The sequence below is a fragment of the Meriones unguiculatus genome (assembly GCF_030254825.1).
Source record: "Meriones unguiculatus strain TT.TT164.6M chromosome 13 unlocalized genomic scaffold, Bangor_MerUng_6.1 Chr13_unordered_Scaffold_41, whole genome shotgun sequence".
Taxonomy (NCBI): Eukaryota; Metazoa; Chordata; class Mammalia; order Rodentia; family Muridae; genus Meriones; species Meriones unguiculatus.
This window is the reverse complement of record NW_026843650.1, coordinates 2,331,958-2,356,596: the sequence shown is the minus strand read 5'-3', so window position 1 is coordinate 2,356,596 and position 24,639 is coordinate 2,331,958. Positions and strand designations below refer to the sequence as shown.

The following is a 24,639-nucleotide window of genomic DNA, read 5'->3' as shown; positions in this document are numbered from 1 at the left end:
ACATTTACATTCAAATTATCTGGGAGTTTTTCTATAAAAGCCACACAGATATCTTCTGTTACCATCTTTACTTTCAGGTCAGAGAGAAACTCCCTTCCTCTCTGATCATCAGACACAATGATCCCCACCCACTTCCAGCCAAAGTGGAGCAATAAAGAGATCAGCCCTTGGGCTAGACCTCTGTCTTCAGTAGACATCTGATAAAGGAATGCAAATGTATCTTTGTCACTAAGCATGGAATCAAATGGTCCATATGTGACCTGGGAAGCAAAGAAAGAAAAAAAGTGATTCTGAGTTCCAGGCATTTGGAATCATCACCCTTAAGAGGAAGTGATTTTATAATTCAAATATGAGGGTTAAAGGACTGACTATTGTTAAGGAGGATGTCTTCTGTGAGATTAGCTTGTCCCGAAATTATGTGGTGCTATACAGTCTTTTACAAATACCATAAGCTCCAAAGTTACTGAGGTGTCTGAAGCAGCCAAGAGGTAAACAATAAGCTGTTCATTGGCTTGAAAGGAATGATAGATCTCTCTTGCTACAATAACAATGCAAAAGAATATCTGATGTAGAGAAAACTGCAGAAGGCATTAACAGGTATTTTCTATTCTCATAACACCTCTGAGAACCTTCACTTTTAGGAAAGCAAATATGGAAAGAGACTAACAGTTTTCAGAGATTCAGTTTCCCAAGTTAAAATTATTCAAGTTGTGATTACCTGGGGCCTCATTGCCAGGGGTTATTGTATCATCCCTCTCAATAGAGACAAAACTCAGACAGATGTAAATTATTGTCTTTATTTTTTATTACATTAGCTTAAACTACAATTATGAATTGTTTAACTGAGTGATAACAATGAGAGTTACCGTGTAGGTTTTTTAATCTTGATTATTGCTGACTCTTGTGCTCACCAGGCATTTTCTGTTTGTAGTAATGTGTGCTGATAGATGCTATGCATTTCTTCAGTGTAGCCTGGCAAGAGTCAATTATGATGATACAGCTATGTGGTTAGTCTCGTGGGTGCTATTCTGAGATCAACTTTCCTGAATGAGATCATTAATTCCTTCAAAGATTTTCATCGTTGATGGCATTAAACATTGTTCCAAACTTAGTCACATGTCCTGAACTTTCTTTTTCCATATGTCAGGTATTGACAACCATAGGAATTTTGAGATGTATATATGCTAGATTGGGTAGTTACGTATCTTTGCTGTAGAATTTGACTTATGATCAAATGCAGACTGAGTATCCACAGTACATCATCCATTGTTTGGAGATAGAATCATGGATACTACTAAGTGATCTGCTCAGAAACTCCCAGAACTAACTGTTCATGCATTTTGCCACACTCTGCCATCTGTTAACTATTAACATATCAAAGTAATTCGTTCACTGCTATTTGAAATCTGCCTACAGTAAACATAATCCACTTCTCTGTTTTCTTTTGTTTGTTCTGTTATTGTTCTTTTGTTGGTTTGTTTGTTTTCATCAAGTCTAAGATGTAATTGTGCTTAAAATATGTTTCTAACTTACTTGTGGGACATTGTAGAGCTCTGAAAGTGTTGCAATTGCAGCAGAAAATTCCGGCTTGTTTCCTGAAATGATTCCTAGAGGTTTGTATTGAGTGTTGCACTTGTAATTAGGGATATACTCACTCCTTCCAGACAGCCATATCAGAGGGTCCTCCAAGGTTATTTTGTTAGAATTAAAAGCATTGTAGATGTGGGAACCCAAGGTCATATTGGGAAGCAGGTTTGAGTCCTTATTTATCTCTTCAATGGCAAAGTATAAGGTCAGCAAATATTGATAGTTTCTCCAAGTCACTCTAAACCAGAGGAACAAAAGGTTGGGTATTGTCAGTACATTTTTCTAAAAAAGTCTTTATCAAATACAGGAACCTAGAGATCCTAGCCTTTGACTTTTCCTGTGACATGTAAGTCTTGTGTGAATAAGCTCATGACAGCCCAGGAACATCATCAAACGGCTCCTAAACTCTCAGAGGTTTAAATGTTTCAAATATTTTTGGTGTACATTGTGTGCATTAAATATCACTTGTTTGTATCTTATGACTACTGAATACATATGTGCTTATGACATTTCAGCTCATGGAATCACTGGGTTACAGAGGAGTCACTAAGGTTTCACTAGGAATATAAAAAAGAGCTTCTTACCCTTTTCTTTTGTAATGATTCAATTTCATACTTATGAAAATTCTAACAAGTTTATGTGCATTACTAGTGGTAAAGTGTCTCTTTGTGGTATAGACAGATGCCCGGGCATCTATCTACAGATAGATCACTTTGAATAAAAGCTAGCATCTCAGTGCCCACAGGGTGGCCTTGGAAACCTGTTTAGCTCCAGTTCATAAGATCCTTTCTGGCATCTTTGGGCACCAGGGACACCTGTGGTATTCACATATATATAAGAAGGTGAGCTCTTGAGTAAATGAAATAAGAATAAATAAGCATGTGCAAAATAGTGTTCTTGGGTTTGAAAAATGATATGTTATGACTAGTTGCTGCTCTTATGGAGGACCCTGATTCAAGTCACAGTAGCCAGTTTTAGGTTTGAATAGTGTGTATCAACAGTTCTATGGGATCCATGTCCTCCACTGGCCTCTGAAGGGACCCTTTACATAAGTGGCACACAAACAAACATGTAGGCAAAACACTCATAAACATAATGTAAAAATTAATAAATCTTTACAAAAACTAAAAAAGTAGTAAAAAAGTAGTAAAGGAAAGATGTTTCTCTAAGCTTGCAGATTAAATGAATGAGTAGAGTTTCCTAGGGAAGGCAGGGGGAAAAAGTAGGTTAAAGTAGCATATGAAAAAGAAAACACCAAGTACATTAAGACAGTACAAAAGTGCTCACAATGGGACAAAGTGGAACTTTGTTGCAGGTGGGTTAGTTGAACTGTGTCACACAGAGCCTTCAGCACTTGGGGATGGGTCCTCAGAAGCTTTTTTTCAAAACCTGTGGTAGATAAGAGTCTGGGTGACCCTAATAGAGGGAGCTTAACAGAAATCATTAGCCTAAAGTCAACTGTGTTCTACTGAAGGAAGGATTCTGCCTTCTGACCTGCCATCATCAAGAAGAAATTCCATTTGGTTTTACTACATTAATCTGGGATCTGTGGCTAGATGTTCTGTTAAGAGAGAATCTACCAGGCAAAAGCAGGCAATTACCAAAAACCGAGAGAAAGACAATTAGTCTTCCTCAAGGATTATACCATACTAAATATTGAATTGTAGGAATATATACATATATACATGAAAATTCCTGGACAGAGCAGTGTCTGCAAAGACTGGCTATAAAAAGTTCATTGATGTGGTAAGATTGCAATGTTGTAGTTTGAAAGGCTCATTACCATAGCGTGGGCTACCTGAGTAGCCATTTCTTGGACACCTCTGTGGTTAAGATGATAGTTATATATATATATCTGCATCTGTATCTCTATATCTATCTATCTATCTATCCTATAGCTGATGAATAAAATCATTTTAGAATATAGTAACCCAGAACTCTACTGGCTTTTGCCAATCTAAAAGATGAGAATGACATCACATAGCCATCTTGGGCCTGTATGATAACTTGCCCCATTTTGCTGTTTAATGTCCTCTCTGAGGTTTCCAGTGATGTATTGGATTTATAGTTTTCTTTATTTATTGTTACTATGAAAATTCATGAAGCTGCTTCCACATTGTATGGTGGAATTTGGGATAACATAAACTGTATTCACAGACTCTCAAATTTATTCAAATTTATAGAAGAAATTCTATCCTTTTCCATTTGAGCCGAGGGCTTATGTTTTTTTCAATCACATAAAAGTGATACTAAAGACTAAAGAATCAATTTAGTTGGTTACACCTGTATACTTATTCATTTATATTTGTGTGACAGGGATACCACAAGAATATCACCAGGGCCAATCAAATAGGGCCCAGAGTTTCCTAAGGAGTCTGATGCATCTACCAAGGACAATGCATGATCTCAAACTAGGTCCTCTACATAGAAGTAGCTGATGTGCTGATTAGGGTTCATGCTGGCCTACTAGTTAGTGGAGTGGACATGACTATATTTTATGTTTGTTGGTCACTTTACCCTGATGGAACTGACCTAACAGACCATAAGGGAGTAACACAAACTCAGTGATCATAAGACTACAGGGGCTGGGGTGTGTAAGTAGGGGGCAGAATAGTAGAGGAGGAAATGGGAGAGAGAGTAAGATTGGGAGCAGAAGAGGGTGGGGCCTATGACCAAGATGTAAATTGAATTAATTAATAAAATATTCAAGTGAAAAATATGGCAATAATTTAGATGCTTTCCTTCAAGGCCCTCATAGAGTTCTGCTGAGTATGGATTTAAGGAATGTAATGAAAATGATTTCTCTGCCAGACATCTTTAGTTGGTAGCTAAGATAGGCAGAAATGGCCTTTCCTTTGATGATATTTCAACTGTGATAATGATGACAACTGAACCATGAATTGTCACATGCTTCATCCAACAATAAATCCCTGCCCAACATTTGGACATTGTTAAGTTAAATGTTCTACTGTGCCTGGCCAAGGTAGGTTACTTTTCCATAAAAATTAACTCAGGCCTCACAAGTCTGATGTTTGGTGGGTCACGATGCCTTGTGTGGCAGCTGAAGACCATGTTGTTCTGTGTGGCATCCAAAGACTGTCAACCTCTGCTAACTACAAAATCTTTGAGAAAGCAATGGAGGACCCCAGCTTGGGTCCCACATATTCAGTAAGTCTCTGTCATTTTGACTGATATAGAGGCCATTTGGATTATACGTCCTGCTCAAATTTATCCCTCTCAGAGCTCTTGTTATGTTCACAGCAGGTTGTCACTATAGAAATTTAGCAGAATTTATGAAATTTTAGGCAGCTCCTCTGAACAATGCTGCAGCTGCATGGTCAGTTCATATCATACACAAAAGTCAGGCCTTGTTCTTTTCTACAGATATGTAGAGTCCCTGCTGAAGAAGGCATTACCTTGCTGGCTTCACACTGAAAAATCTAATCTCACAAAATTCGATTTAAATGAGATTCAAATTGAGTCTACTAATACCTAACAGTTTATATTTTATGGTTATTTCACTTAAAAGAACTTACTTTTCAATCATTTTTCCCAGTTATCAAATGACTCTTTCTCCTGGTAAATGCATCAATGGGGGAAACAAACACTTTAAAGTTGATGGAAAGTTTGAATGTCTAAAAATGGGATTTAAGATATGTAAATGCAAGTTGTAAATGTCTGAGAAAGTGGTTTAAAGTATGTGAAAATGAGACTTAAAGAGTTTAAAATTTCAGATTTTTAAAATATTAATCAATGGAGTTCTTATATACTATGGAAACCACCAGGTGAAAGCACTGGCTAGACTTCTCACAGTTACAGGATCAAAATTTTAATGTCCTTTTATTCCTGCTGAAGACAAACTTCAATGTTTCTCATTGTGCTGAAATCTTATCTGTCATTACATATGCAGATAGAAGAAAGGCTGTTTGTTTTTTTATCCCAGAACCATTGTTTTTTGGTGCCCAAGCTTAACATAAAACATCAGTCTACTCCAACTGTTTACAGACACTTGTTCCCTGCTTTTCCTACAGTGAGAATTTCAGTGTAGATTATAGATTGTGGTCATGTTAAGATATTAAGAACTTGTATATCTGTGTGTAAACTTTAAAAACTATGATTTAAACTTCAAGGAGGTGAGACTTGATCCACCTATCACAGCTCAAACAGAATCGAGATTAAGACCGGTCAATTAATGATTCAGTCTTTTCTCCATCTCCGAGGATGGGCTCTTTTCTTCCTCCTATGTTGGGATTCCTTCTCTTTCCGGCTGAAGTGGGCTACTAAACTATGGTTTCTCTATCTTGTAAAAGCATTCCAAAGAGTTCTTTACTTCCAGAATAAATTGGACTTCCTGGGCGTTTTTTTTTTTCTTTTTTTTTTTTCTATTCAAATACTCCATAATAATAAAACTACCAGGACCTTAGGCTAGTATGTTTGTTTCCTACTCAGAAAGGAAATATATATTGAAGTTTCAAGAAGGTACTTTTCAGCAAAGGACCAACTTAATCTCCAAATTGATGTTTAATGAACATATGTACCAATTATAGCATTAACTGAAAAACAGTAATATGAAAAAGCCTAATGAGTCCTCCACAGTATCATAAATAACCAACAACCTATCTCAGAGTTTCTTAGATAAAATGGCAGATGAATACTTCAGAAAGTAAAGAGATGAACAACAGAAAAGCAGACAGAACCAAGCAATGAATTCAACTGGTCATTGAGAAAAGAATCAGCATTCTCCACCAGAACTTGGATGAGAGATAGAATAAACAGCTGTACACAAGAAAGACTGAGTACCAGAAAAAACAAATCACAAGACAAAATTGAGATTGTGAGGGAGGAGACAGATAGAACGGTTGGAAATGAAAATCATAAAACCTCCAATCAAATCAGAGAACACTGTTTGTCAGTAGAGCTAACTAAGCAGAGGACAGAATATAGGCATGAATGACATGAATTTCAGAACACTCCATTACAATATCAATTATAAATAAATAAGTTATAAATATGACCACCACAGTGTCTAAACACTGAGATACTTTAAAGATACTAAAGCCAGAACACATGAAACCAGAGATTCTAATATTTGTGCTGAGCACATAGGGATATTCAATTTCACTTTATCAGAAACTCTCCAAGTCTTTAGAAAGAAACAGATATTCAAACATAAGATATTTAGATGGCCAAATAGACCTGAGAAGAATGGAAACTTATCTTGACATATTACAGTCAGTGTGTCAAAAATATGTAAGTCTCACCATGCAAACACACCATGAGGCAGACATAAAAGTTGTTCTTTTTTCTATCCCTGATTTCTTTCTCACTGGATACATAACAATGAGAAGTGGAAATGTTTGCAGAGGCACAATGAAGGAGAAAAAAACGTGAAACTGTTTTTCACATTGTTCTGTATCTAGTTCATTATTCTCAATGGAATTACATGTGTTTAGCAGGTCATGTAGTATCTTTTAACCAGAACAACCATAGCACATTCAAGCAAGTACTCACAGGTCGAACTTCCATAGTAGAGTTGGTTTTCTGTCAAAAAGGATATGGAGGTATTGTGATAGATCAAGTGGGATGGAAATGGGAATAAATGTAGCGAGGTTAACATCTGCCTCCATGTAGGTGTTGGTCTCTCCTTTATAACCACAAGTGAACAGAGGAAACTCCATCGATGCATACACAGGTTGTAGGAGGAGGCTGAGGCAAAGCAAAGGAAGGGACATGTCAGGTTCTTCACTACACAGAGACAGACCCCTGCGTCAAGGCAGATCCAAGGAGATTATTGGCTTAGGCCTTGGAACAGGCTCAGACCTCAACAATATCAGAGAAGACTTTGAATGCTACAGCTGCTTCCTACTGTTGCTTCAGGCTCTCAGTCTGTGCATACACAATGGTTCTCATGACAGGCCAGCACACACACTGCAGCAAAGTCCAGACATCTGAGGGTCACAGTACTGAGATATTTCTGTTGCTGTAGCCAGACTTGCTCTGAATTTGCTGTCTTTTTATTGTTCTGTTTTCCTCTCATCCATGTACTCTTGGAATCCCATAGCCCTGGGGCTCTACACCTGGTTCCTCCATGTGGGTGAAAAACATGTTTGGTTCTTTCTTCAACAATCTGTATGATTTCATCATGGTCCACAGTGACTTTGGAGAGGACCAGAGTCTGAGACAAAATTGTAGTTCATCCAAAAACAGCTTGTTTGTTTTGGATTGCTGTTGTGAGAGTAGTTTGAACATTTGATTTCTCCTAGGAAAGGGAGCAGGGGCAGTCAGACTTTGACCAGTTTGATAGCTCTTTGATCACTTCCACTAGTCAAAGTGGCTAAACTAAGCAACAGGGAAAGTAGATCCAGACAGTTTTGATGAGACCTGATAAGCTACAGTAAGATAGAGGAGGAAGACATCCCTTATCAGTGGATTAGAGGAGGGACATGGGGTTTTGACCAAGAAAGTAAACACTAGTGACTCAGCCTTATGCAGGACACCTGGGTTCAGGGTTCTCAACTCAGCTTTTGCATTCAGACCTCCTCCTGGACGTCTGGCACCAAATTCAGAATTATACAGGATCAAAAGAGGGGGAAAGCTGCTCATAGTCAATATAAGTCATGACAGGCAACAAATTTATGAATTGTGTGCTTAGTTTAGATTATCAGCCACTTTCATCTTTACACTATTTCCTGATTAAAAGTCATACATGAATCACCTGAAGAATCAGAATTGGAGTGGGTTTTGGAGCCTGTAAATATGAATTTAGTTTCGAACTTGGCAGCACATGTCTTGAGATGGCTGGACTCAGCCATCTGTCTCATAACAACAAACAAAAAGAAGTACACTTCATCTCCATACTTTTTCTAATTTACTGAAATATTATTTATCATACTTACTAGTGATATAATTTTGTATTATATATTATTGTTATAATACAATATAAACAATATAATGCAAATCAAAATTGATATCTAACTTATGTAAAATCCATTCATGAAAACAGGACCATAAAATTTCAAAAGAGCTAAAACTGCAAGAAGCTTTGAAGGTAGGAATGTGAAAAAAATGATGTAATGTTAATTCTTATATATAAACAAACAAAATAATGTCTCCTATGTGTAATCTTATACAATTTTGGTTACTGGAATTTAAAAAATGTAAAGAAATTGCACACACACACACGTGTGTATCTCCCTAGATATAGATAAATATACCTACACCAGCTTAGTTTCTCTATGTTCAGTGAGTTGTTTATGTGCTGTATTCAGCAATAAAGACTTGCAATCCATTTGTGGAGAGCAAACTATAATCTTGACAAAAGTCTGCATTGTTTAGGCATTCCCATAAGATTCCTTTGGCCAACACCTCAAGTAGATATAAGCCATTCCAAGTATTGGAATCCTCATTTGATGACAAGTGGCATCCTGTTGGGAATCTCTTTTATTTTTTCGTTTGGATCACCTTCAGTTATGTATATATTTTAGGAAGCTTCTGCTTCTGCTTAGGAATTAGATTAGATTACTACAGTAACATTCAAATAACATTTAAATTTAGCTGTCTTTCTTCATATTACTTTCCTTAATGTCCCCTTGCCTCCCAACTTCCAACTGATTCTCTCTTATGAGCCCGTTTTCCATCTATAAATATTTTATTGCCCTATCCTAGGGAGATCTATTTACTTCTTCTCGGACACTAGTCCTTTTTCCTGTGTGTATCCTACATGGTTTTATGTACTATAGATTGCTTATCATTGACTTTACAAGTAATATTAAGATGTAAGTAGATACATGCGATATTTGTATTTTTCAACTTGTGTTATTACACTCAGACTGATTTTTTTCTAGTTTACCTGTAGATATGCATTTACTTTGAAATTTCATAATTTACTTTGTAAAATGACTGAGTAACATTTTGTTGTGCAAATGTCCACATTTTCTTTATCTAGTCTTCTGTTGATGGACATATGGGTTATATCCAATTTCTGGAAGTGCTGATTAGAGCAACATAAATATGTTTGCACAAATGTCTCCATGGAAGGATGAAACATTCTTTGGATATATGCCAAAGAGTGGTATTGCTGATTCTTGAGGTAGAACAATCCCCATCTTGCTGTGGAAAAGCCACAAAGATGTCCTTAGTGGCAGAATATGTTTGTACTCCTACTAGCAATGTCTGAATATTCTTAGTCATGTGACTCTCTTTAGACCATATCTCAAACTACTTTTGGTTTCTATTTCCCTGATGATTATGGACTTTTCAGATATCTTTAAATATTCCTCAGCCATTTGAATTATTTCTTTAAGAATTCTCTTCTGATATCTTCTTCCATTTCTTTCTTCAGAGACTGAAGTTTTTTTTTTTTTTTGGTTTTTTTTTTTTTTTCAATGCAGTTTATTCAGGAACCTTGAACAATCATCTGACCCTGGGGAAAGCCAGCCCACAGCTTAAATAGCCTCTGGGTAGCCAACCCCAGCGTGCCACGTGGGCAATGCAGATAGGTCCACATACATGGAAGCAAGCCAGATCCTCAGCCTTAGCCAAATGTGGAATTGTTCGTGACAGAGAGCACTCACCATCGGGAAGGTGGAAGGCGGGAAACCAGCTCCATCTTTAAGGCATAGCATTCCACAGCTCTCTACAGTTCCCCCTTTTTGTTTTAGATGCATCAGGCAAGAGTAGAGGTCTGATCTCTGATATTAGAAATAAATTGGGACTTTGTACTGATGTTCATTTAGGTGTCATCCACCCAAAGAGCATCAGACCCGACCGATACCTTTTTCTCAGAGGCGGGACCTGGGGCATCAACCCGCATGCATCAGACATGCTCTTCTCTGGGTCCAAAGCAGCTGACCCTGAGTGCAGTGCTTAGCCTCGCATCCTGAGCATAACATTTTAGCTTTTTATGGTAGCCAACCATGCTCAGGGAAACTGTCCTGCTTCAATGGCTGTAAAGGCCTAAATGATCATGGCTGCATTACTCTGTTGTGAGACTCTAATCTTGCATATATACCACAGGCAAACCAAGGAGACCAACACCAGAAGGCCTGCCAACGCTCCAATGCCCGCCCATTCCTTCAGATGATTCATGGCTGCAGCAATCTATAATGATAATCCTGTGGCTAGTCCTGCGTCCACTCTGGTAGAATTTACTGTGACAATGGCCACTCTCAGCTGCTCCATCATAGTATCGAATTCTCCAGTCCAATTACCTAAAATATAGCTAGACAATTGTTTAGACAGATTTGCAGCACGGGAAAAATTCTCATGTTGTATGCTAGTGACACAAAGTCCAGCATACTTTCATTGACAACTGAAAAAAAAAAGAATTTTCAGTTCATTGTTGTGGTCAATCTGGAAGTATGCATGTAAAATAATTAAAATAGATCCCTATTTTTCACTCTGCACAAAACTCACCAAAAAATAGATTGAAGAGCTCAGTAAAATCAATAAACAGAGAATCTGATGGATGAGAAATTAAGAAAGAGTAATTTCTCTAGTTATGAGAATGTCTTTTTCATGTTTTGGACTGTGTTGATGAGGCTTATCACTTGAGTTTTTGTTAGACTTCTTCAGTTTTTATTTCTAGGCACATCTCAGTTTTTAATTTTATTGATTCCTTTTGTAATAAAATATCTTCAGCTATCTTCAGTGTTTTATTTCACTTTTTTGTTTGTTTTCACAGACATCATTGAGGTTTTACCCATATCCTCTGTTATAACCTTGATTTCCTCTAGGATGGTTGTGGTGATTTGGTGTCATGGTGTTAATGATTTTGGTTTCACTCTGGTGTTTAATTATCTGGATTTGGCATGATTGTGATTCTAGCTGTTGCTATCTGGACTTGTCTATTTTTTTGGTTTATGGTGTTTAATTTCTTCACTTTTATTTTCATCTCTGGATCTTAGGAAAGGGTGTTGGCTGTGTATTGTCTTATAGAGAATTCTTCTGAGTGTGTGCCTTGATAGGTCATTAGGGATACTAGACAGAGACTGTTTTTAGGTGTTTTAAAAAATAATGATGAATAAAGATAAACCTTACCTCAGAGTATAGGGCTGGAAAAGGTTTTGAAAGCAAATTGACCCAAAAAACAAGATGAAGTAGCCATTTTCATGTCTCAAAAATAAGTTTTTAATCAAAATTAATCAAAAGAGATGGGGAAGAACACTTTATACTTACCGAAAGAAAAATCCACCACTACAACCTCTCAATAATGAACATCTGTGATGGAAATGTAAGGATATCATCATTCATAAAAGAAATATTACTAAAGTTTAAATCACACACTGAATCTCATACATTAATAGTCAGAGACTTCAGCACCGACTTTCTCCAAAGGACAGATCATCAAAACAGAAAGTAAATGGCGAAAAAAGAAACTAACAAACATCTTGAATCAAATGGGCCTACCAGTTGTCTATAGAACATTTCTCAGCGGCTCATGAAACCTTCTCCAAATTTGACCATATAATCAGTCACAAAAGAAGACTCAGAAAATTGAAATAACTCCATGAATTTTATCAGACATTCATGGATTAAAGCTAGACTTCAACAACAAGAGAAACACTTGATCATAGAAGAAACAAAGGAAGAAAAAAAAAGACATTCTAGTTTTCAATGAAAATGAAGGCAAAACATACCCACACTTATGAGACACAATGAAAGCAGTGCTAATAGAAAAGCTTACATCATTTTGATAAATGAAGTGCCTTCCTAAAGCAATTGGAGAGATCCAATACTAATAATTTAGCAGCACACTTAAAAGCTCTCTAACAGAAGGAAGCAAACACACCAACATGGAGCAGTTGACAGGAAATATTCAAACTTGGGGTTGAAATCAATACATTGGAAAGAAAGAGACTGATACAAAGAATCCATAAAACAAAAACTGGTTCTTTGACAATATCAACAAAATACACAAACACTTAGCCAAAGTAACTGAAAGGCAGGAGAAAAGTATCCAGATAAACAACATCAGAAACAAAAAGGGGGACATAACTACAGACAATGAGGAAATAAAAAAAATCATTAGGACTTAGTTCAAAGGCCTGTATTACAAAAAAAAAAAAATCAAAAATCTAAAGCAAAATAAAATTGATTTTCTGAATAGATTTCACCTACTGAAGATAAATTAAGATCAGGAAAAAGTTTAAACAGTCTAATAACCACTGAGAAAATAGAAAGAATCATCAAAAATCTCCCAACCAAAAAATGCACAGATCCAGATGGTTTTAGTGCAGAATTCTGTCAGGCATTCAAAAAAGAATTAATACAGATACTCTTCAAACTGTTCCACAAAAAAGGAACAGAAAGAACACTGCCAAATTCATTTTATGAGGCCACAGTCACCTTGACACCTAAACCACACAAAGATCCAACAAAGAAAGATAATTCCAGACCAATTTCATGCATGAACTTCCATGCGAAAAACTCAATAAAATACAAACTGAATCCAAGAACACATCATATACATCATCCCGGGGATGCAGGGATGGTTCAACATAAAAAATGTCATCACTATAATCCACCATATTAAAAAATTAAAGAAAAAGATCACATGGTCATCTCATTAGATGGAGAAAATATGTTTGACCAAATCCAACATCCCATTATGATGAAAGTCTTAGAGAGATAAAAAGATACAAGGTCTATATTTAAACATAATAACGGCTATATACAGCAAGCTGTTTGCAAGCATCAAAATAAATAATTGTAGACATATTGTAGAAAATAAATAAATGTAGAAAAATTCAAAGCAATTCCACTAAATTCAGGGATAGGAGAAGAATACCCACTCTCTCTGTTCCTCTTCAATATAGTACTTTAAGTTCTAGCTAGAGCAATAAGACAACTGAGGGAGATCAAGGGCATACAAATCAGCATGGAAGAAGTAAAAATATTGCTATTTGCAGAGGAGGTGGTAGTGTATGTAAGCAACCTTAAACATTCCACCAGAGAAATCCTACAGCTGATAAACAGCTTCAGCAAAGTATCTGGATACAAGATTAATTTAAAAAAAATCTATAACTCTCCTGTACATAAGGGACATATGTGTTGAGAAAGAAATTAAGGAAACTACACCATTCATAATATCCACAAATGCAATAATGTATCTTGGTGTGACTCTAACCAAATACGTGAAAGACCTGCATGAAAAGAACTTCAATGGTCTGAAGAAAGAAAATGAAGATGTCAGAAAATGGAAAGATCTCCCAATTTCCTGGATCCATAAGATTAACATAGTGAAAATGGTCATCTAACCAAAGGCAATCTACACATTCAATATAATCACATCAAAATACCAACACTGTTCTTTTCAGACCTTGAAAGAAGAATTCTAAACTTCATATGGAATAATAATAAAAAAAACAGAGCAGCTTAAACAATCCTATACAATAAAAGAACTTCTGGAGTTATCGCCATCCCTGACTTCAAGCTACAACACACAGCAGTAGTAATAAAAACTGCATGGTACTGGCATAGAGATAGTCTGGTTGGTTGATCAATAGAATTGAATCAAAGACCCAGAAATAAACCCACATACCTTTGGTCAATTGATTTTTGACAAGGAAGCCGGAACCGTACAATGGAAAAAGACAGCCTCTTCAATAAACCATGCTGGTCTAACTGTATCTCTGCATGTAGAAAAATGCAAATAGATACATATTTTTCTCCCTGAAATAAATAGCAAATCCAAGTGGAGCAGAGACCTCAATATAACTGCAGACACACTAAATCTGTTGAAGAGAAAGCTAGAAAGAGCCTTGAACTCATTGGTACAGGAGACAACTTCCTGAACAAAACACCAACAGATCAGGCTCTAGGATCAAAAGTTAATAAATGAGACCTCATGAAACTGAAAACTTCTATAAGGAGGAAACAATATCAATGAAACTAAATGTCAGTCTATACATTAGGAAAAGAACACATCAATCCTATTTTCAACAAAGTGCTAATATCCAAACTATACAATGGACCGAGGAAATCAAACTCCAATGAAAATGACCCAATTAAATAATTGGCACAGAAGTATACAAAGAATTTTTAACATCGAAATCTTGAATGGCTTAGAAACACTTAAAGAAATGCTCATCTTCCTTCATCATCAGAGAAATGCAAATCAAAAGGACTCTGAGATTCCATCTCATACCAGTCTGAACGGCTAAGATAAAATCTCAAGTTATAGTACATCCTGGTGAGGATAAGGACAAAGGGGAGCATGCTTTCCTTGCTGGTGTGAGTGTAAACTTTTACAAGCACTTTGGAAAACAATCTGGGGCTCTCTCAGAAAATTAGGAAGGCCTAGGTACACCACTACTGGATATATACCCAAAAGAGCCACTACAAGAAGGACACCTAATCAGCTGCATTCATAGCAGTTTTATTTGTAGTAGCCAGAGTCTGAAAACCACCTAGATGTCCCACAACTGAAGAATCGATAAAGAAACCATGGCACATTTACACAAAAGATAATACTCAGCCATTGAAAACAAAGCAATCAACTTCCACTGCTTTCCCCAGCCAGCGGTGAGGTTTTCTGAATTCTGTTTCTTATCAGGCAAAGAAATCTTGCATTGAGCACACATAGACACACCCTACCCACTCCACCCAATCCCCTTCCCCCATATTGGCTGCATATGACAACAACTTCACGTTTGGGTTGGGACTTCTGAAAAAAACAAGTTTCTCTAGGATTATAGTAATCGGATTAGAATAGGATAGAATAGTGTCATAGTGATTATGGCATTTAAGGAGACCACAGGCCACAAATGCACATCCTCATGGGTTTTATAAATGGCAAATGCGCCCAGGTCAGGCCTGCACAGTTAGATGATGAGATACACTAAGGATGAGGAAAGGAAGACCCCCCTCCTCCTCTCCAGAGATGCTCTCCAAGCTCAGACAAACCCAGGAACCTTTGCGGAGGAATTCATCCAAACCCTTCCTGGATGAGACGAGTTCTGGAGGAGTTTCAAATTCCCTGCAGTCACCAGAGTGGTTAGTGCCACCTGAATTCACTGTGCCAATTGCTTGAGAAAAATTTGAAGGCACTGCTGAACTGATGACCCTTTGGACTCTATGAGTTCACAGCTCTAGTCACTAGCTTTCTGCTAGTGCAGAGGGTTTAGGTGTCGTGCTAAGCACATTGGCATCTACTATATACAATATATTAAGGATAAAACCCCCCAGCAAATGATGTCCTCACTAAAATAATTTCTAAACCAAAGGTCCCGAAAACTTCAGTCTTAATTTGCATACATATTCTACTACTAAAACTTCATAATCATTAAGAAGTGAGAAAGTAAACTCATCCAAGCGTTATGCCAGCCAAATCTGAAAACATTAGTAGTGGATATTTTGGGAAAAGTGACTGTTTCTTATATGAACTGATTGGCCTGCTCTTTGATGACCTTCCCTTGAGGGGGGAGCAGCATTACCAGGCCACAGAGGAAGAGAATGCAGCCAGTCCTTATGAGACCTGATAGACTAGGATCAGAATGAAGGGGAGGAAAACCATCCCTATCAGTGGACTGTCGGAGGGGCATGGGTGGAGAAGGGAGAGGGTGGGTGGGATTGGGAGAGGAGGAGGGAGGGAGCTACAGGGGGGATACAAAGTGAATAAATTGTAACTAATGAAAATTAAAAAAATTAAAAAAGAAATAAAAAATAAACTCAATCGACTAGGATAATCTCTAGACTGGACAAAGAGCCCCACGAATTTATCTGACTGCCCTTTTGCAATAGAGCAACTTGGAAGTTAATACCTGCTTCAGCTACCAGAACTTTGAGACAAAAAAAAAAAAAAAAACAAAAAAAAAAAAAAAAAAAAACAAAAACAAAAAAACCAGTGAAATTCAGGTGGGCAGGTCTCCCTGGGGAGAGACAGGACCATTTCAGGAGGATCCTTGGGATGCCCTGATGCCTTGTTCCTAGGAAGAACCCAACTCTCTTGGGCACTCAGAGGAAAGCCCAAGCTAACCGCCCCCAGCCCAGGTATCCCAGAAACCATAGGTGCCTCTGAAGATTGCACAAGTCTTTTCCTCCCCCGCCAGCTCGGTGGCTTGTTTCTAAAATTCCCATCTGCACAACATAAACAAAAAACGTGCAGCCAGAAAGTCTGGGCGATGCAAATTCCAAGCTTCCAGCCGAGGGCGAGAGAATCTCCTCCCTGCTGCCAGTGGCAAGCAGGCAGCAGAAAAGAGCAAACTTTCCAGTGACCCCGCACCCCTCCATGCCCTTCTCCCCGCACTGCAAAAGGGAGAGAGAAGGCGGAAGGAAAGACCCCTGATACAAGAAAATAAAGAATAGGGGAGGGGGGCGTTGAAGCAGAGGCCCGGCTTCTAAGAGCTCGGCCTTGGTGGCAAGAATGCGCCCGGCCGCCCACTTCCCAAGCCTCGGGTCCCAGTGGCCACGGAGGAACCTGAAGGCCGAGCCCTCTCGGGTGGGGCGGGGGAGGGGCGGGCGCGAGGCGCAGGGCAGGCGCAGGGCAGGCGCAGTGCGCGCTTCCATTGTCAAGCGTGACAGAAGCGCTGTTGCTATGGCTACAGACGCTAAAGGAAAAACGCTGAGCTCCTCCCAGGCCTGGTGGGCGGCGGCGACGAGGGCGGCGACCGGAATCCTCTTCCCAGGCGCGGTGGCGGCGGTCCGGGCTTTGCTAGTGGACGACTTCAACGTGGTAGGCTGAGACCTGGAGAAGCCAGGTAAGGGTGTGGGGCGGGCGCCGCCTGGGCTCCGCCTCCACCTCAGGCTCCGCCTCCGCCCTGGGCTCCTCCCTCCATCCCAGGGCTCTACCCCCACCTCGCCCTGGGCTCCGCCTCTGTCTCCCGGGCTCCGCCCCCGCCCTACCAGGCTCCGCCTCTGCCCTCCTCGGTTCCGTCCCCGACCCCGGGCTATGTCTCCCTCCTTCCCCGGGCTCCGCCTTTACCAGCAAGGGCTCCGCCTCCTGTTGTTCCCGGGCTCCTCCCCCGTCTCCGTCCAGGGCTCCGCCTCCGTTCTTCCCGTGATCCGCCTCTGCCATCCAGTAGCCTCTGCGGAGCGGGGCGTCGTGACTGGGAGGCGGGGAGGCAAGAGGGTTGGGTCCCGCGGTGGAGAAGCGGCGGGTCCATGGGTGTCCGCCATCGCCCAACGGTTGAGCTTGGCTGGCGGTGGCCGTCTGTGAGGGACCCGCGGGATGGCGGTCACGGGGCGAGGCTTCAGCTTTGCATCCAGGGGCTGGCGGGCTGGGCGGGTCGGGAGAGCCTGCGGGTGTTCTGCGAAGAGCTTCTGTGGAGGCTGCTGTTACCCGGGACCGCGCCCTAGGGCCGCTGGGGTTGGGAGGGAAGGAGCACACTGAAGAGTAACGCTGGGGCCAGTTCGCCAGGAAAGAACATGCAGAGAGTCCAGTGCTGCGTGGGGTGGGGTGGGGTGGGGGAGCTTGGACATCCCAGTCTAATGAATGTACTGGAAAAGGCGACAGGAGCCTTGCACATTTCTAGGAACATTGTTTCAGAATGTATGTGCCGGCATTCCAGAATGAAATGATGCTTCTTAAATAAAAGACAGCCAGCCAACCACTGCAGGTGCTCTCTCTCACTTAGCTTTCACGTGATTTGATTGTTCCCCTTATTCATCAGAGAATTCTTCATAAGGAACAGTTTGGCAGATACATTGCTGTTTATACTTTGATGGACTTGCACAACCAGGAGAATACAGGGTTCATGTGGGCTTATTTTTCTATTTGTATCTCTTTGTGTTGCTATGTATAGATAACCAGGACATAATAACAAGGTTACTGTAGAGCTGGGGAAACCTCTTTTATTTCAGGTTAATTCCACTTTTACCCTTGCAAGGAATTTTAGCTACCAGCCCTGTAGCCTCTTGTCTCAGGAGGTGCTTAGGTTGTGTTTTGCTGATTGTTAGTCGTTGGTAGCCCTAGAGTACCACTGTTCTACTCATCTCTTTATTATTTATCCATCCCTAAGAATTTGTTTAAGAGAAGGGATCCTTCACAATTTTTTTCTCACTACTACCTAATTAAGGTCATTTAAGAGAATTGCTTTCAGGTCAGTGAGATGGCTCAGGAAATAAAGGCTCTTGCTGGGCAAGCTTGGAGACCTGAATTCAATATCTGATTTCATGAAAAGGTGGAAGGCAAGAAGTGATCACAAGGAGTTGTCTTCTGAGCTTCCTATGTGTTCCCTAGTATGCATGCTTCACCTGCATCATGCACACACACACACACACACACACACACACACACACTAAAAAACGAAGACTTCGGGGTGTATTTAGAGAATCTTCTTGCTGCTTCAAAATGTCATGTCATTTCACTTTTCAGTCTCTTACAGACATAGCCTTACCGGGACTGCCAGTGTGGAGAATCAGTTTTGTTTTCAATCTTGTTTTTAGTTGCATTGTTCTTCCCCCTACAACAATTTTATTTAGTTTTGTTTTGTTTCCTTTTTTTTTTGAGACAAATTCTCTCTATAGAGCCCTGGCTGTCCTGGGTTCCCTATGTAGATGAGGCTGGCATTGAACCTACAGAGATCTGCCTTCCTCTGCCTCCCAAGTGCTGGGGTTAAAGACCACGCCCAGCTTCCCCTACAACAATTTTGAAACAATAACAAACTTGAAAAATGTTCCAAGTATGGTACACAGTTAATGGTTATTTTACTTTGGACATTTTGAAAGGAAGCTGCTGACCTTATGTCCTGTTACTCAGAATATTTTATTGTCAATTTTATACAAACAAGAATGTTGTCCTACATAATAACAGTGCAGTTATCAAAACAGGAAATTCACACTGACACAGTATTCCATGTTATTTGGGTTTTGTTGACTATGTTATTACTCACATAAATGTTGAAAGAAGTTGGTACATTTAAGTGTTGCATTATTTCTTTATTTCTTTAGTCTCTTTCAATATGGAACATTTCCCTAATCTTTTTCATGATCTTGTCACTTTTGATGACTACGGGTCAGTTATATTTTTTCTTCTTTAATTTATCTATTTGTTCATTTTATGTCCCACTTACAACCCCACTCCTTCCTCTCTTCCAAGTCCCACTTCCCCACCCATTTTCCCTATAACACGCCACCACCAACCTTGCACATAAAGTTACATCAGGATTAAGTATCTCCTCTTTCGCTGAGGCAAGACAGGGCAGCCCTGCTAGAGAAATGGGATCCAGAAGGAGGCAACAGAGTACAAATCAGAGACAGCCCCTGCTCTAGATGTTAGGGGACCCACTTGAGGACAAGCAGCCCATCATTTTCATATGTGTAGGGGGTCTGGGACTAGTCCAGGCATGTTCTTTTGTTGGTGGTTGTCTCTATGAGGCGCCATGACCCCAGGTTAGCTAGCTATATATATCTTCTTGTGGTGTCCTACCTCTCCAGCTCCCTCAATCCTTCCTCTAATTCTTCCACAAATCTCCCGAGTTCTGCCTAATATTTGTTTGGCTGTGGGTCTCTGCAACTGTTTCCATTATCTCTTGGTTGAAGCCTCTCAGATGATAGTTATGCTAGTCTCCTATCTATAAGCATAGCTGAGTATTAATAGTGTCAGAAGTTGGGTCTCTCGCATGGGTTGTGTCTCAAGTTATGCCAGTCATTGTTTGGCCATTTCCTCAACCTCTGTTCCATCGTTTATCCCTGCATATCTTGTAGGCAGAAATTTTTGGTTGAGGGTTTTCTGAGTTCGTTGGTGTCCCCCTCCCTCCACTAGCTACAGGATGTGTCCACTTCAGTCTCAATATCCCTGGTGCTAGGAGACTCAGCCAGGATCACCCCCATATCTTCCCAGGCACCTCCAATATTCCAGATATTCATCTTGTCTCAGATATGCCAATTTCCCTTCTCCCCAAGCCCTCTCACCACCATCCCCACTATACCCACACCTGATTTCCCCCTCCTGTTCCTCTTTTCACCCCCTCTCCCACTCACTTCCTCTCTCCCTCCACTTCCTATGTCTGTGATGTCTATTTTATTTCCCCTTCTTAGTGGGAATCAAATATCTTCTCTTGATCCCTCTGTCTGTGGGTTGTACTAGATTATCATGTACTATATGGGTATCCTGGGTTAGTTGTTATATATATATATATATATATATATATATATATATATATATATATATATATTTAAATTACAGGTGATTTACTTTGTATCTCCCCTATAGCCCCTCCCTCAATACCTCCCAATCCCACTCTTTCTCCCTCATCTCCTCCCTGATCCTCTCTAAGTCCACTGATAGGGAGGACCTCCTCCCCTTCCATCTGACCCCAGTTTATCAGGTCACATTAGGACTGTCTGCAGTGTCCTGCTCTGTGACCTAGCAAGGCTGTTCCTCCCTTGGGGTCAAAGAGCCTGCCACTGAGTTCATGTCAGAGACAGTCCCTGTTCCCCTTACTAGAAAAACCCAGTTGTATGCTGAGCTGCCACCTCTAAGCAATCTGTGCTTTCATGGATCAATGCATATGCTTGGGCAAGGGTATCACAACAGTGGCACACACTGTGTTTTCTCAGGTTGTACAAACTTTCATTTGATTACATATAATCAGTGTCTGCCAGGTTTTTCTACTATAGAGTTAATACCCTGAACAACAAGGAATACTCTAGGGAAAATGCTCAGAAGGGCATATGGGATATACATTGGAAGCAGAAGTGAGAGAAAGCAGGGATCAGGACATTAGCCTACCACAGAGGAACTCTTAAAGACTCTATGCATCAGGACATTGAAGAAGATGTGGATATTCATAGCAAATTTTGGGGCAGAGTTCACTGAATCCTATGGAAGAATGGGGAGATAGAAAGACCTAGAGGGGAAAGGATCTCCACAAAGACACCACAGCAGCCAAATACTTGGGTCCAGGGGGACCTGTAGAGACAGATACTCCAACCAAGGACTATACATGAAGAGGACCAAGACCCCTTGCTCTGACATAGGCCATAGGGAGCTTAGTGTCCAAGCTGGTACTTTCTTAAGGGGAGCAGGGCCTGTCTCCGACATAAACTCAGTGTTCAGCTCTTTGATCACCTCCCCCTGAGGGTTATAGCCTTGCCAGGCCACAGAGAAGATGCCTCCAGTCCTGATGAGACCTGATAGCCTAGGTCAGATAGAATCTGAGGAGGACCTCCCCTATCAGTGGAGCATGGGAGGAGCATTATGCAAATAGAGGGAGGGAAGTTGGGGGCATTTTGAAAGTAGAGGGAGGGAGGGTGAGACAGGAAAAGATGAGGGATGGGGATACAGCTGGGATTCAACCTAAATAAATTGTAATAAATAATAAATCAAAACATAAAAATGAAATATAAGCAACATTTAAAAGTAGTTAACTAATATATATAGAATAATCCAGTTTTTGTAAGCCTACAGGGTATCAACTATATATATATATATAAATTATATACATATATAATTTTTATATATGAACTTTGTATATCTTTGTTATACTAAGAATTTATTTATATGTGATGTATGTGTTGTATAAGCGAATATGGCACATATACATGAGAGTGTATATGCCCCTCAGGCATACCAATTTTTGTTCTATCACTCTTATTTTCTTCAAACTAGGTCTCTCAATTCTCATTGGAAGCTTGCCATTTCAGATAGTTTGGTCACCTAGCAAACAAGCTTCAATGATAGTTCTGTCTTTCTGGATACTGAGGTTATAGTTGCTCAGAGCTATGTCTGCCTTTTTGTGAATCTGGAGATAAAAACCAAGTTCTTATACTTGTTAAAAAAACAAACAAAATAAACAAACAAAAATAACATAGGCTCCAAGAAGGCTGCAACAGGGACTTAAAACACCAGCGATTTTGTTTCCCAGGAGAGAAGAAACCTCATGGTGTGGGAAGCAACCTGGTCCATTCTCAGATCACCCAGCTAAACCCTGGAAGAGTTCTAGGGTCCCTGCAGGCACATGGTTGCCATCCCAGAGCGACATGCCTGAGTGCTCTGATCACCATCCCAAACTGAATTGTGAGCACCACAACACCAGAGACAGGTATTTACAATGTAGTAAAAACCCCACAGTGAAAGAACCAACCTCAGGTTACCCAAACAATCACTGGAGAAGGTCCCAGGGTCCAGCAGGCACTCAGCCACCAGCCCAGAGACTTGCCTCCAGGCCTGACTCACCATCTTAAACAGAATTATGTTCCCCAGGGCACTAGAGACTGGGTTTTCTTGTCTGGAGGAAACCCTAAGTGAGGGAAACATCAGGTCCAACATCAGGGCACTCAGCTGACCCACACCTTAAAAAACAGTTCTCTGGAAAAGTTCTTGGGTTCCTGCAGGCACCTAGTCACCAGCACAGAGCAACTTGCCTGTGACTACCTGCTCTCCTCACCATCCTAGACAGAACTGTGAACCCCAAAACACCAGACTCTGTCTCCCCTTCGGGAAGAAACCCCACTGTGGGTAAGATATCAGGTATGACCTCAGGACACTCAGCTCCAGAAAAGTTTCTGGGTTTCCTAGAGCAGGAGGCTCCAGGCTCTAGCCTCCTGCTGCACACATGATTACATGCCATTGATTACCACTTGGGTACTGGGACACAGAGCTCCAGACTCAGACCTACCCTCACTTCCAGCCCTGTTGGATCTAAGAACCCACGTTAGGAGGCGACCACACAGGGTCTAACCAACTTGCTTGTACTCTGATGGTGCTTGTGTTTATGATGGTTTTTGTGGATGCACTTCTCATTCAGCTCATGCTCTGACTTCACATTTAGGCATCTTCACCCTCACTCCCTTTCCATCTTAATGCTCAAGGCCAGTTTGTTCCTTGAACTTTGACCCACAGTTTCTGATACAATGTGTTTGGCTTTGGCCATTCTCTGACCACATGAACAAAGGGAAGATTTCTTTCTTTCCTTTTGTTTTTTTAAATGAAACTCACACTGTTGCATACATTATAATCTGAAGTGTGAAATGTATACTTTTTACTGTTATATTTTTGTATGATTTATGTGGCTTATTCAAGCATAATCTTTGTGCAAAAAATAAGCAAACAGTTCAGTGGTTTTAAGCAATTATATACACTAGTATAATCACTATCACAACCAAGATATTGTACATTTTCTTCCCTATAAAAAGTAGTCTTATAAAGCAGGGCATGCCTGTAATCCCAGCACTGAGGGAGGCATCTGCAGCCAAATCTTTGTAAGTTTGAGGCCAGGCTGGTCTACAAAGAGATCCCAGGATAGCCAAGGCTAAACAGAGAAGTTCTGTCTTGAAAAACAAAACAAAAGTCCTCTTATGCTCTTTTTCAGCCTGTTTTGTCCTTGTTTTCTCCTGGTTACAGATCTGCTTTCTGTCTGTATGATTTTCTTCTTTGTAGAGTGGCATATATATAAAATCAGATATTAAAAAAAATGTTTGGCTTATTTTCCACTTTGATTCATACACTGAGATTAACCCATGTTGTATAAGTTTACCCTTGCACTGCTCCCTTTTCCCTTCAGTGTTGATTGAATTCAGTGCCTCACCCATGCTAAACATGTACACTACCACAAAGCTATAATCTTTGCTCTTCCTTTCCTTCCCATTCTGTTCCTCCCTTTCCTTTCTCTTAATTTCCTTTTCTTTCCCTTCCTACCACTCCCCTCCCTTCCCTTCCCCACCCCTTTCCTTTCCCTTCACTTTTCCATCCCATTCATTCTCCTCTCCCTTGCCTTACTTTCCCTTTTTTCTTTTTCTTTTCCCTTCCCTTCCCATTTCTCTTCCCTTTCTCTTTCCTTTGCTTCCCTTCCCTGCCCTTCCCTTCCCCTTTCTTTTCCTTTCCCTTCTATTCCCTTTCCCTTTTTTTTCCTTCTTTTCCCTTCCATTCCATTTCCCTTCTCTTCCCTTTCATTCCGTTTCCCTTTTCTCCTTCTTTTCCCTTCCTCTCCTCCTTTCCCTTCTCTTTCCCCTTTCTTACCTTTCCCTTCTTTTCCCTTCCCCTTTCTTTTTCCTTTCCTTCCCTTTCCCTTCCATTCCTTTCTCTTTCCCTTCCCTTTTCTTCTCTATCCCATTCCATCCCTTCCCTTTCCCTTCTTATTCCCATTTGTTAGGTATGGTGTATGATTTCCA

General features: G+C 40.2%; 1 protein-coding gene and 1 pseudogene across 4 annotated transcripts; one reads left to right on the top strand and one right to left on the bottom strand.

Annotated features, from left to right (window-relative positions):
* Window positions 1–24,639, top strand: part of LOC132651226 (zinc finger protein 431-like) — a 410,631-nt pseudogene that overhangs the window by 17,940 nt on the left and 368,052 nt on the right.
* LOC132651228 (vomeronasal type-2 receptor 26-like) lies at window positions 862–14,387 on the bottom strand. 4 transcript variants are annotated; one of them, XM_060376477.1, is made up of 5 exons: window positions 10,361–10,513; window positions 10,161–10,277; window positions 7,099–7,293; window positions 1,534–1,825; window positions 863–972 (listed from the first exon to the last, which is right to left on the bottom strand). In XM_060376477.1, exons 2-5 carry the CDS (start codon window positions 10,193–10,195, stop codon window positions 889–891), a joined length of 606 nt encoding a protein of 201 aa, XP_060232460.1. In that variant the 5' UTR covers window positions 10,196–10,277; window positions 10,361–10,513; the 3' UTR covers window positions 863–888. The 4 variants fall into 4 exon arrangements, with proteins under 4 accessions (XP_060232459.1, XP_060232460.1, XP_060232462.1 ...); XM_060376476.1 differs by lacking the exons at window positions 10,161–10,277; window positions 10,361–10,513 and adding an exon at window positions 11,764–12,009 and having other exon boundaries at window positions 862–972; XM_060376479.1 differs by lacking the exons at window positions 10,161–10,277; window positions 10,361–10,513 and adding an exon at window positions 14,129–14,387 and having other exon boundaries at window positions 867–972.

Coding starts and splice junctions, on each gene's coding strand:
- LOC132651228 (XM_060376476.1), bottom strand. CDS start 11,834: ATGATGATATCCTTACATTTCCATCACAGATGTTCATTATTGAGAGGT. Junction 7,294..11,763: donor AGTGGTGGATTTTTCTTTCG/GTAAGTATAAAG, acceptor GCTTTGCCTCAG/CCTCCTCCTACAACCTGTGT. Junction 973..1,533: donor AGCTCTACAATGTCCCACAA/GTAAGTTAGAAA, acceptor GACTCTTGCCAG/GCTACACTGAAGAAATGCAT.